The 13,859-nt window shown below is 32.1% G+C and overlaps 1 protein-coding gene across 3 annotated transcripts in view; it reads right to left on the bottom strand.

The window, feature by feature from the left end:
• Positions 1-13,859, bottom strand: part of LOC123011523 (nephrin) — a 168,619-nt gene that overhangs the window by 34,432 nt on the left and 120,328 nt on the right. For all 3 annotated transcript variants that reach the window (XM_044408991.1, XM_044408992.1, XM_044408993.1), the window contains 2 exons: positions 12,756-12,866; positions 3,407-3,613 (listed from right to left, as the gene is read on the bottom strand). In XM_044408991.1, coding sequence (XP_044264926.1) covers positions 3,407-3,613; positions 12,756-12,866 — 318 coding nt within the window. The remainder of the gene's footprint in view (positions 1-3,406; positions 3,614-12,755; positions 12,867-13,859) is intronic.

Genomic DNA, 13,859 nt, shown 5'->3' with positions numbered 1-13,859 from the left:
TAGAACAAAGTGAACAATTTGGAATCTGTGGAAAGTGATTTAATTTGAAAAAGATTTGTTCTTATATTTAAAGCTATTGCTTTAAACTTCTAGATTCTTTTTGCTCCATTGAGCCAAAGTGATCATTTTTAAAACAAAGAAACTCTTTTTTTGCTTTAATTAGTACGCAGGTACTCTTTGTTTGTTTTAAGTAAAGAAACAGTTTTTGTTTATTCTAATTAGAACAAAGAAGGTGCAATTGACCATTTTTAAGCAAAAGAAGAGTCTTAAAACAAATACTTAAAATGCAATTTTAAGTAAGATTAACATGCATTTCTCCTATATGGCGCAATACCTGAATAGCAAATCTTACTTATTCGGTATATTATTTTAAAAATTTGGATTCTTACTAATAACTCTATACGATGGTGACAAAGAAAAAAAATTTACTCGTAGGGTTTTTCTTAGATTACTTCGATTTACTTCGAACTTCTTCGAACACTGTTCGAAGAAAAGTTTGGCAATATTCAATTTCAAATTGCATATCATTATAAAGGGCAAGTCCATCCCTTTATAATGGTCTTTATTTGAAGGAAATCGGCCTAATAGTTATTGAGTAATGATATATTTTTAAAGTTAAAGTATTTAAATTTAAATTAGAAAAAAAATCATTTAGTTGAAAGTGTGTGGACTTTTTGATTTTTTTTTATTGCATTTGATTTGTCTCACTGAGACGAACAAAATGATATAAAATTTGTCAAGTTGTCACGACTTGACTTTTTTAGTGTGTTAGTTAATAACACTATCCCTAATGATCAGCCTCCTTAGCCACGTGGAAAAAGGTCAATGCCCAATTTTTTTTTGTAATAATAATAATAATAATAATAATAAGAAACGAGTATCCGAAAAATAGGATAGAATTTGGTCGGATGAGCCCGCGTGTGCGAGAGTGGCGCGCCGCGGTCGTCCAGTGCACAATCTGCAAGCATTAATATTTATTGCCCACTTTAATCTCTGTCACGTACGTTATCCGAATGCGGCTTACGACTTGTCTTTGATAATTTTAATTTTGAAAAATTATTTCAAGTGTTGTTTTGCGTACATTATTTCGTTTTAGTACAACCGTCAGACTGCAAATGAACAGAATAAATTAGAAGCCTAGACATGATGTTGGCTGATTATTACGAAACCCCACAGCTTCCAATTAAAAGGAGAAACAGCAGGTGAAACAAATCACACAATCACTTCTACCGACGGAGTATTTATATTTAGTTCTAATTATTTCATTTCGCCATTAAAATCCTGACGATCGGTTTAAACTTTAAACCGCGACCGAATTAGAAAGGTGATATTAATTGACAGGAGTGATTCTTGATAAAGTTAAGAAAATCGCACTCGAGCACGTTGGTTAACCAGACGATAACCTCTATGTTTCCTTTTAAGCCCTTTTAATGTTTGTCTTGTGTTCCTTGTGTTTTCTTCAAGAAGACTACCAACCGCGTTTCCGGGTTCGTGCTTGTAATAAGTTTTTCGGGGGTAAAAAGTATGCTTAAATGGTGTTTATTTACCTGGAACACAAGTCTGTTTGTTAATAATTAATAATTAAATAATTAAAAAATTGCTATTAGGAATCTAATATTTATAGTTTCTCAGATGTAGACTGTCTTAGTCGCCGAAATAATTTAAATTTGACGCGCAGCCTTAAACTTCACCAATAAAAATTGTAACCAAATATGATCTATAAGACTAACTTTTCAAAATCTATTAGGTACATTATTTTAGAAAAAATGTGTTAAAATTAGCAAAAACAGCCACAAAAGGACCCTGCTCATATTAAAAAAATATTGATCTTTTTTTACCAACGATACCACCAAATTTTGGTAGCTCTAATATGTATCACTATTATCACTTATAATTTCACGAGGGCTTTTTTTTCGAAGTAAACTTGACATTTTAATGAGAATTTTGTTTTCTGACAAAAAAAAACTCCTTCTGAAAAAATTACGAGTCCGTAGGACGAGTAATTTTTCTGGCAGTTTTTTGAGTTAAATTGCCTAAAAGAAACAAAACTCGAATCAAAAATGTCAAGTTTTCTTCGTAAAAAAAAAGCTTGAGTGTAATTCGGAAAGACAATTTAATGAATAAATCCGATGATGCAGACCCACTAGAATAAGACGCTTTCAAAAATTAGGTTCCGTTTTGTCGCTGTAATAGTTATAGGACAAACTTTTGTCGCTGTCATAGTAACAAAAACACCGCGGCTTATGGAATTTTTAGTGTATGAAAAAAATTGTTTGGAATAAAGTTTTCAAATGATGTAAACTTTGTGTATATTGAGGTTTTTAAATTTTTATCAAATCTCACGCTAAAATGGAAGTTACACTATCTATAACTGATGAGAAACTATAACTATTAGCATAAGGCAAGTTGAATTTTTTTTTTTATTTAAACTTGTACTAAGTATCACTTTTTAAAATTTCTGCATAACTATTAAAATCACCCGTACACTTCTATTCACAAAAAAAGCGTACACGTATTGAGGACTATTGTAAATGGGATATATTAATTAATCGTTTCCAAGAAAACGTATTACTGACATTTTGTATGTCAAATATGTGAAAATTGCTTTCAATTGCTATTTACAATTGAATTATACCACGACACACAATACCATTAACAAGAGCGTGATCATTACCTACTAATAAGTTGGAAGATGGGTGATCTAGGTATAAAAGAACTGAAGCAATATTTTAAAGAAGTCCCGACCACAACTACACGAGGCCGTATGGCAAGAGCAGTGTCTAATAAACTGAATGTCAGGCTATTGCAAACGAACTATGGAAAATTGTGGAAAATAAATATATGGGAAAGTTTAGTCCAGGCACTTGTTTACTCAATGTTCCGTAGACTAATTGAAGTGAACGCAAAAAGCGGCGCGATGACCAAAGATTAGAATGGTTTGCTAAAATTGCATTTTTTGCAAATTTGTGAATAAAAGTTTATGAATTGTGTTTGTCGTAATCGATAATGGTTGCCTAAAAAGGCAAACAATTTAAACACATTAAAATCTCTGAAAAATACAACGATAAAATCCAGCTATCAGCAAGGTTTTAGTTCCAGGTTTCTAAGTAACAACAATTAAAAGATAAGTTTACAATATGACAATTCAGCCAAACTTGGGCTCACTACTACGCTTTTTTTTTGAATAGAAGTGTACAAACATTAAAAATTTCAAATGAAACAGCCTGTTTGTTATTATGCAATATTCTTAAGTGTATGGTTAACAGTTTTTTCGTTTTCGATTTCTATGCATATTTGTGTCAAAGTGAAGTCATCAATTCCGCGTTATTGTTCTTGTAAGAATTCAGCGGCGGTATTTTCTGGAAAGTATTCTTCCAATCCATCACAGCTGTCGATGGGTACTTACAATATATTTCGATGGACGTTGTGGCCGACACCGGTTGACTGATGTTGTTGTTGGAAGCTTGGCATGTAAAAGCGGCGTGCTGATCGGCCCTTCGCAAGCCTTTGATGACGAGTTGGTTGGAGCGCACATTCTGAAATCCACTGCGGGTCTCCGTCGATTCTATAAGCTTCTCACCACGCCACCATTTTATTGTCGGCTCCGGTTTGCCTGGAAATTGCAAATTGGACACGTTATTTAGGACGTTTTCTACTATCCTTTCTCGAATTTATCCGAATTAGAGAAAACAACTTATAACTTGGTTTCTCTGTCTCCAAGGTTGCTCAGGTCAATTGCTACAAAAATGTATTTGCTGGTAGACTTGGCCAACTTGCGTAAGATCAAGTGCCCAAGGCGGGTAGTTGTCTTACTTTTTATTAAAAGTATTCTCTTGTTCAAAGTTTTTAATCGCAAACAAACTTATTTCACTTTTTTCAAAACTAAATTTTAGTATTTATTCATTTTAACTTGAGACGCTAAGCCTTGTTAGTTCTGTTGACGGTAATGTGAACATGGCTGGAGTGTTTTATTATTTAGTAAAATTTTACGTCACTAATGGTTAACTCCACGTAATTCAATTATTTTTCTTTCTATATCTGTTGGTTTTTTACGAAAATAAATATAATGTTTTAATATAAACTTGGAAGAAGAAAAATCGTCTTGTTTTATTTCGGCACTTGATAAATTCAGTGCAAAATAAAAGCGATTGAAGTTTGTGTTGTCAGCGACACTTGCCGAGTTAAAACAAGGAAATAAATTACTTTTAAACTTAGTCTAACGGGTCTCATATGTAAGAGAGAATGGAAAACAAATAAAAAACGAAAAGAAGAAAAGTGCTAAAGGTTCAGTTCACTTTGGAATGCAAAACGGAACCAAGAAAAGACTAGTGGAATAAAAGAGAAAAATACACGAGAAACTACCAGCTTTAAGCACTTTAAAATGTATTCACTATCGAATTTTATGTCCTGAATGTTTTCAGACAATCAACTTAAAATAGACCGTATAATATAAATTTTATAATTCAGGTTTTTTTTATATAAAAAATTAAAATAAAAGGAGAGCTTTTCGGAAATCTCGGTTTTCTCAAAGTGCTTTTATAATAATAAGATTTAACTTTGCTAAGTGGCTTGCTCGGGAACTCTTGGTAATTACAAGAATTGTGGAGAAAAATAAACATTTTCAGTTCGCGGAAAAGCCAATAACAATGAGTTTTATTACAATACTCCAAAGTCCTGTCTATTGTATCTTTATGTTCATTTCAAATAAAATCTAATTACAATACATGAGGCAAAAGATGTTTATACAAATTCTACTACCGTTTATTAAAACCGATTATTAATATTTTAGTGGCCTGTTATCACAAAATGGCAGCTCATGAGCAATCTTAGAGGGTGTTCATTTCAAATGTATTAATCACTTTGTTATTAAATTTTGGGATGCGTTTAATTAATGTACTTTCAAAAGATATTATGGATAGTGCCAGCTTTTTTATTGTAATCTCTGGCATCGACCCACCCTATTCTTTTAAATTAAGTATTCTTTTAAAAAAGTACGAAAAAAATCCTTACGTTATTGAGGTTATGGTTTACATCCATCATGGTAATATGTATAATGTGGGTACAGGGTGTTTCATTTTGGATGTCCGAATAGGGAATCTCCAAAACTAAGAAGTTAGGCAAAAGTGAATATACAGTATGTCCCCGGATTGAGTTTACAAAAGGAAACATTTTTTTATCTTTGATTTTACGCCAAAACTGCAAAAGGAATAGTATATTAAAGTACAAGTTGCAGAAGGTATCTCTTCAAACACAAATTTAAAATTCCGAAACGAGACGCGTAGCGGCAAGTTGAGGAACAAATTAGTGCTTGAAGAACCTTCTGCAATAAGTGCTTTATACTATTTTTTCTATTTAAATTTTTTTTTTTTAGAGAATTTTGCGACGGCGACGGTTGGCGATATTTATTTTATAGGAGGCTGTAAAAAATGAAAATAATTCATATTTTCACATTTGAAAATGAATTGTGAGGAATGTCCGTCACTAAAATTAAATTAACGCCAACGACTTATTCCAGCACTCAAATGACGTCATTTGGGTGCTGGAATAGACTTATTCTAACACCGACATAGAAAAATACACCTAAAACGATCAAACCTGTACTTAAAACTTCATTATTCTGATTCAGTGAAAATAAAAGTTAATTTTTCTCTCGATTTTCGACTTAAGAATAATTTTTCTCTGCTTTTTAAATCCTATCACATTGGCGGTTTTATTTATTTGACAACTATATGTTATGTAAATGACTTTGTTTTTTGTCTTAAAGCTGTTTCTTTGAATTGCTATTTATGTTTTTCCAACCAAAATACATTCTCAAAGATACCTTGGCTTTTAGTGCTTTTACGTTATTGCGTTTGCAAAATTTAATTAATTTTAAATAAAAGTGATTGTTGATATTTCATGCATTAAATTTGACAGTGTCATCAATTCTACTTTTTCGCCTTGAATTCGAAATGTAGGTCCTCAAACGACAAATAAAGCCACAAAAATACTGTGGCCAAATCTGTACCGTATGGGGAAAACTCTCTTGAGGCTAGTATGTAATACTTTCTATATCATTATAAGCCCTATAAAAACCTAATGCCAGGAAGAAACTTTTTTTTTTTTGACTCTAGTAGGTACCAAAGTCAGAAGTTGCCAAACATCAAAAACAGACACAGGTTATGTGTTCTTGATTTACACTTCCCCTACTATCAAATTAAAAAAATGGACTTTAGACTACTTTTAATTTTCAGTTATGATGTTACCTAGTAACTAATGTTACCAGTTGATATGTGTACCGTAAGTTGCCAAAAAGCATATTGTTTACCCGAGTAACCTGCTAAAAGTTTTTTTTTCTGTTTCGTATCAACTCTAAGTATTGGTTAAAATTCTATTCATAGAATTCTTTTGAAAGTGTGTTTATCGATCCAGACTAGCAGTATAAGGATCGAATAATAAGCACAGCTCTTTGTGGTAGTCCCACTAGTCAATGATTGTTTTCAACGCACCCTAATCCGTTAAGCTATACTACATTTTAAAAGCTTTAGCAATAGAAAAACATATAAATGTTGGTTAAAATATTTTATTTATTATTGTAAATGCTTATTATAATTAACGGGACTAATTTTCATAATAGCTGAGAGATAGAATTTCTGAAAACATGTATGTATTGCAATAATTGTGTTATTCAGTCAACATGTTGAAATAACAGGTAATAAATTAGTTTGCTTTGCAATTCAGTTAATATCGAGAGAGTCGAAATAGTTGCCACTTCCCTGTGCAAATTTGCAAAAATTGAGTTGTGTAAATCCGACTTTAAACATCCAATTGTTTTTTTAGGAACATTTCTATCAAAAATGACAATTCTGAAAAAGGTGGGTTAAAACACTTTACATATAAAACCTACTGCGTCTGTCACAATTGTTGACACAATTTAGTTACTTCAGCTACCAACATAAACACAACCCACATTAAGGTGGCGGGCTAGGGGTTGCCAACTTTGTAATAAATTAAATGGCGATTTTGAATTGACCACGACTTGGCAAGTTTTTTTCGTGTTCTTTTTGAAATAAAAAGTTAATGGGAAACTATTTATCGGTTGTCTGAAAGTAGAAATTTACACAACCTCTTTTGGCACATTAGCTCCGCGAGAAACAGTGTCGAATTTGTAACTCGCTCCCGAGTTGTTGATTTCCTTGTCACTAGCAGAACTATAAACTCAACAAGAGAGTCTTACAAGTCGAATTTGCATCTTCCATTAGTGTCATTGTTAGAAAAGACATAGCAAGATTTAATCTCGTAAAATGCAACTACTTATTGCCGTTCCGGAGATAACATTCGAAGCACACCTCCCAACAATACAAACTTCTGATAACAGTCGCCCTCTGGATTAAAAGGCAAAACAGCGTCGAGAGGTGTAATGGGCCGTAAACCATATTTCACAGTGTTCCCAAACCCGACCTTTAGACTCTGCTAGTCTGCTGGAAATCGGACTATTACTATTGCCTCTTTGTTTAGAACATCCTTGTTTCGATAAATTACACAAGAAGTGCTTCCTAGTCTGGGAAATAAACAAAACAAAGCTATAGTTCCTTGTCAAAAATTCTTCGAATAAAAAAATTGTCCCGTTATCTACTAATGTTTTGCTTAATTATCTAATTATCTAATTAATTAATCTATAATTATATTTAGAATTGATTAAAATGTTTTATTGAAACAAAGTCTCTCACTGTTGTACTCGTATACGAGGTCGGTTAAATTAGGGCAAAGTTGCGCATCTTTATGCTGAACAGTTATCTGAAAGAAAATTTAATGTAATTTTTAGTTTTTGAATTTTTGGAAAAATACGGAAATTTGTAATTTTCGTTATTATTTATTCAAGCGAAAACTAAAAGACCTTGAGGATTTTAACTAAAACGTTCTTAAGGCACTTTTTTGCAAGGAATATAAATCTGTTATCGTATTTCCAAGGCGTTCTTAATGTCAAAGTTACACTCAACATTGCATTTTCTTATGAACACTGTATTCGATTTCTGTATTTTTTAAAAGTCTTTTGTTCCTGATTACAACAATGTATCACACGATATGATCAAAATTTATATGCTGATCAAAATTAAGAAAAAGCGTTTTTGTCAAGAGTGCTTTGGAAAAAACGGCACCAATTTTAATTAGCAATCTAAATTTTTTAAATTTGGATCTGAAAGTCACATTTCTGTCAAGCTTACCTACTTAAAAACTAAGGTTTTGAAATAGTAACAACGTGATAAACTAGAATTTATTCTTTGCAAAACAAAACAACACAAAGTTATTAAAGGTGCTCGAATGCACCACCTTCAAAATTTAGTTTGTTAATAATTAAAACTGTTGGCGTTTTTTCCAAAGCACCCTCCGCAAAAATGCATTTTCTTAATTTTGATCAGCATATAAAATGTTGTGTGATACACACAAAAAGACTTTTCAAAAATACAGAAATCGGATATAGTGTCCATAAGAAAATCCAAAGTTGAGTGTTGTAACTCTGACATCAAAAACGCCTTGAAAAATACGATGACAGATTTAGATTCCTTGTAAAAAAGTTCCTTAAGAACGTCTAGGTGTTTTAGTTTTCGCTTGAAAAAACAAAAACTAAAATTACAAATTTAGTTTTTTTTTCCAATAATTCAAAAACTAAAAATAACACATTAAATTTTCTTTCAGATAATTGTTTAGAATAAAAATGTGCAACTTTGCTCTAATTTAACCGACCTCGTATCTTGTATAATAACTGCGATCCCCATGATGGAGCTCGAAAAACGGACACCTGTATTACCTTCACGATTCCACTGTTGCAGATTTTAATTTATTGTAGGTACAATAATAACAAATATTTTTATTGTAAAAAATATTAATTCCGGCGAAAATTAAACACGATCCATTATTTCCTTTATTTTTCAACATCCATTTGTTTTTTTTTTTTGTAACATGTTAGTGGATGACCACCAGCGTTACATCCAATTATTGTAACCTAAACAATGATCAAAAGAATCGTATCGCTTAAAAAGAAAAAAATCGATTACTGCGTTCTTTTGTGTGCAGTTTAAAAATACAAATGGTGATTAGGGCGAAATAAAACATGAGTCGCCTTCACAGAAAATGTTGCTTTCAATTTGCTCAGAAGAATGTGGATTAAAAAATCAAAAATTCTTTATGGATCTACTTATTTGGAAAAATTTACAGCAAAGTGCATAATTAATTTCTTTTTACTTTTGTTATGCCAAAACTGTGCATTCAAAAACTAAATCAATGTGGGATAATGATCTTCTACATTGTTGTTATAAAATTTGTTACTGGTTCTCCCCAAACATTGAATACTTTTCCATTTTGTAACTGACAAAACATGTTATAAAAATTTGGCGGCGGGGTTTGTTTGCTGCACTTAGTCCCCAAAAACAGTTTTTTTCCAAAGCCCATATTTTTTTTAATAGGATTTAGGTCTGGATGATAGGGTGGCAGCCGAAGAACAAAATACTTTTTATTCTTCGACACTGTCAAAATTTACGGTTTTTCTCCCGTGTAAGGAAGTTACACTCGTGGTTTAAAAATCCACTCGGTCAAATAAAGAGTCCGATTTACACTCAAACTCGTCGAATAAATAACTATTATTGGATCCTCTTAGTATGGGAATGATAAACAAAAACACGATTAAACCCGTCACACCAAACGTTTATTTAAAACACGACGCGAACATCCGTTGTCGATTGCGAATATGGCGATCCAAAATGACAAGCAAATTGGCGATTTTCTTTGAATATAAATATACAAGTTGTTTCGAAACTCGCATCTAAGAGAAAAACGTCATGTAAGGTAATATACCAGAAACATGAAAAAAAATTTAATTTTTTTTTTCCAAATTATGTGTTTAAAATATGTACTTGTACTTTGTTGGAAAAATAATTTTCTATGTTCCAATGATTGTACCTTTGTTAAGTAATTATGAAAAAATATATACCTACAAGATGATCAATAACATTAAATAGACATAAAAAATATCAAATGTCAAAAAATAAATGTCAAATTTTTTTGACAAATAGAATTTTTTAAACACTTTTTCCATGTTCTTGGAATCGTATCTTACTTGTAATGTTTCTCTAGGGCGCCAGTTCTGATACAGCATGTATATACAGGATGCGCCAGAACTCGCGCCCCAGAGAAAAATGCCATATAAGGTAAGATACCAGGAACATGGAAAAAATGTTAAAAAAATTTTATCTATAAAATTTTCGAAGTTATGAGGGTTTAAAGTTTGCACTTTGACTCTATTTATTTCTGTTGGAAAAATAATTTCCCAAGTTTTTTTGCTATAGGATATTAAAAGAGGAAACAAGGAAGCTGTATCCTAAATTGTAACTCAGTTAAATGTTATTTGTGGCTTTTATTGGCAAACTTTTTGTCCCTTTACTAAATAATTGTAAAAAAACAGATACAAGACCATCAGTGTCATTAAATAGATATAAAAAAATGTCAAATGTCAAAAAATAAACGTCAAAATTTTTGGACAGTTAGAATTTTTTAAACATTTTTTTCATGTTCCTGGTATCTTACCTTACTTGAAAATTTTCTCTGGGGCGCGAGTTCTGGCGCACCCTGTATAATGGGGATTTAATTTCGCAGAACATTAACAATTCAACACTCTTAACCCTATGTTCAATTTAAAAACAAATCATGCCAATGCATTAGAAGCAATTAGAACATATCCAAGCAAGCCTAACGATAATGTTTACGACAAGTAATCCGTGACAATGTATTGACACGAATATTCAAAACAATTTTTATTATTTCAATCAAACGCAGTATCAAGTGGTATCAATGTAGTATTTTTGGTTGCATCTTAGAAGATTTCAAAAATACACCAAAATTGACCCACACTGTCGAATTAGAAAGGTTCTGAAAATGGTTACATTCTCACTTCGAATTTTAGCACTGCTTTGAACGGACCTTTAGTGAAATATGAGATATTTCTTAATGCAGAAGCCATTCGATAATGTGGGCAAATACTCCCCAGCCATCGTCGGGTTCATTAATCGGCGTCGTATTTTAGCCTGAGCCGTGTCAGACAAAAACTGTAAACTAGGTGCCATTTAGGCAGAAACTGCAATTTAAGTAAATAAATAACGCAAAAGTTCCAACTTTGAACATTAAACGGCACACTCGAGCAGACAATATTTAACTTTCGCTACAAGAGTAGACACCAAGGTACCGTTGTCACGTATACGAGCCCACTTAGTTACTTACATCGCACATGTTCTCCCAGGAGGCGCCGGAACGAATGTACGTGGTGCTACGTACAACATAATAACTTCCAGGCTATACAATGTAATAACGCAGCCACAAACCAGCCAAGGTTGACAACCCTTTTTCAATTCTTCACAATTCGATAAAAAATTTCGGTTTGAAATATAAAAGATGTTTGTGGTTGCTTTGTGATTATTTTTCTTTGAAATTTTATATTCATCATGTTTGAAATAATTGCGTATCCAATTAACAGAAAAATCTAATTCATCTTATACCCATATAAAAAAGGTTCAAAGGGAAATATATTCTCCGCATGTAGTCTAATTATCTCAAATCAACAATGTTAATGGGATCTGCCCGTTATAATTAATCACGAAATTGAGCACCGTAATCATCAAAATGTATATCTCATTCAAATCAAAACCAAATCACTCTCTATATTCTACGAGTATTACATAAAATCCAGGTTCTTACGCATGCGAAAATGGTAATGTCGTCGTGGAACAACAATTTAAGTGTATAAATTGAATTTTAGAATACTCGTACATGCAACATTCAATCAAACTTTATTTGTCCGTAGACACAACTGAAAAATTAATTAGTTTTTTACTATTCCCTATTTTCTCATTAAAGCACGAAAAAAAAGTTCTGCACAATTGAATAATTTACCTATCTTTAGGTATGTTAATATTCATGTGCATGTTCCATTATAATTTACAAAGAAAATGTATACGGGTTTTAGAATGATTCAGCTAAACCGTCAGACACTCCTTAACAACTTTATCACTGCGCGACATAATTGTGATGAATTAATTTATAAACTTTGAGAATTCATTTGAAGAAAATTTTGTTATTTTCTTATACAAAAAAATCTCGAGGCTTTGATATGTTGAAATTAAAACCAAACGATGTAAAAGCGATCATCTTGAATACAGGTAAATTAATTGCTTTTTGTTTTCAAAGGTCCACATTTAATAAAATCAATAAACAATTACGAAACCTGGAAGCATCTGTAATTAATTTCTAGAGAGTCCTTCTAAACCGGTGTTTCTTTGAGAATTTAGTAGAGACAAACAATAGATCGCTATTCTTTATGACTTCGATATTACAGTTTTTATACGAGGTGTCCTCCCTTGGCGGCAATAAAAATCGTCAATTCAAAGAGTAACCAATGAGTTGGCTTTATTTCGTCGGAAAATTGTTTTAATAATGCCGTTCGAAAACTCCTATTACGAATCGGTGCGTTTATTGCAAAAATCCCTTGAAGTTTCGCTGGGTGAATGAGTCTCTTAATGAATGAAGACCGGCGTAAAAATTGCGATTATTGGAAAACAGGAGCCACTGACCAAACAATAATTGTTAATATCGTAAATCAACAAAGACCGGGACTTAATAAAGCCGAAGTCATCTCGTTTTATGCCTTCATATAAATTAGTGTCTTTAATAAGAGCGAGGAGGAAGAAATCGTAGAAAAATCAATAAGAGCGTGTGGAAAACGGACTCACCCCCACTAACAATACAAGTTAATTTCATGTCTCCTCCTTCTTCGTAGGGACCTGCCAGCGATGGAACCTCTTTACCTCGTTCGTCGATAATGGTCGGTTTTTGTGGAGGAACTGCAAAAAATTACTAAATTAATGACATGTGAGAGGTCTTATTAGATTGACGGCTAAAAGTCCAACTGGACTGTAATTTATGCATTCGTTAAACATTAATTGAAAAAAGCTCAACTGCAAACTCGCAGAATTCGACCTTAAAAAGTTTTTAATGTGCAATTAATGGCACTTTTATTACAAGACTTTTAACTTAATTCAAAACTGAACAAAAATATCCTCGGTTGACAAGTGAATAATTTCACAATAGACATATTCACTATTTGCGTAACTCTATTGAAATCGGGACACGAGAGGGATAAAACATCTTTGTTTGCTCACATTAAATATCCATTCATCGACTGATTGTATTTTGAATACGCCTGTGTAGGACCCAGTGGTTGGATAAATAATTATTAAATATGAATAAATATTCGAGAGATGTAGGCGAACAAAAGCCTTATGCACACATATTTACCAAAATACACAGTTTATAAAAAATATCTAATATAAAAAACACATTTTTTCTTTGCTTCATAGCCTTAGAACATTTTGTGTTCAGAATAAAATTGACTTCTATTTTGTTTTTTGTGATTTTATTGTGCAAAAAAGTAATCTGTGTACCAAAAGAAAATACATTTTTGGTTGTAATTTAAATTTTGTGTTTGCTGAAGAAATAAGTAAATATTTTTAAAAAAAGTTTGCTTCAAGTTATTTTAATTAGGTATTAAGCGTTTTATGTTTTTTGTTAACGGCTGATTCAAATGTTTGAATTTGTATTGAGGAAATAGCTTATGTCCGTAAAATGAATCCCTCTATTTCATTGCGCGAACACTAAGGACAATAATCCCTTCTCTTTAAACATACAACAACTTGTTAACGAGTTTGAGGGATGTGGAGTTCCTCAAATTCAAGCAATACTTTGCTCGGCATTGCATAATACTCGGAAATAATTTAGGCGGCGAATTAAATACTTCGCAACAATATCAGGAAAGTTAGTTGCAATCACAATTCCAC

This window comes from Tribolium madens, unplaced genomic scaffold (genome assembly GCF_015345945.1).
Source record: "Tribolium madens isolate multiple individuals breed KSU strain unplaced genomic scaffold, Tmad_KSU_1.1 Scaffold_91;HRSCAF=231;Tcas5.2_LG7, whole genome shotgun sequence".
In the NCBI taxonomy this organism is placed as follows: domain Eukaryota; kingdom Metazoa; phylum Arthropoda; class Insecta; order Coleoptera; family Tenebrionidae; genus Tribolium; species Tribolium madens.
This window is presented reverse-complemented; position numbering and strand designations above follow the sequence as displayed.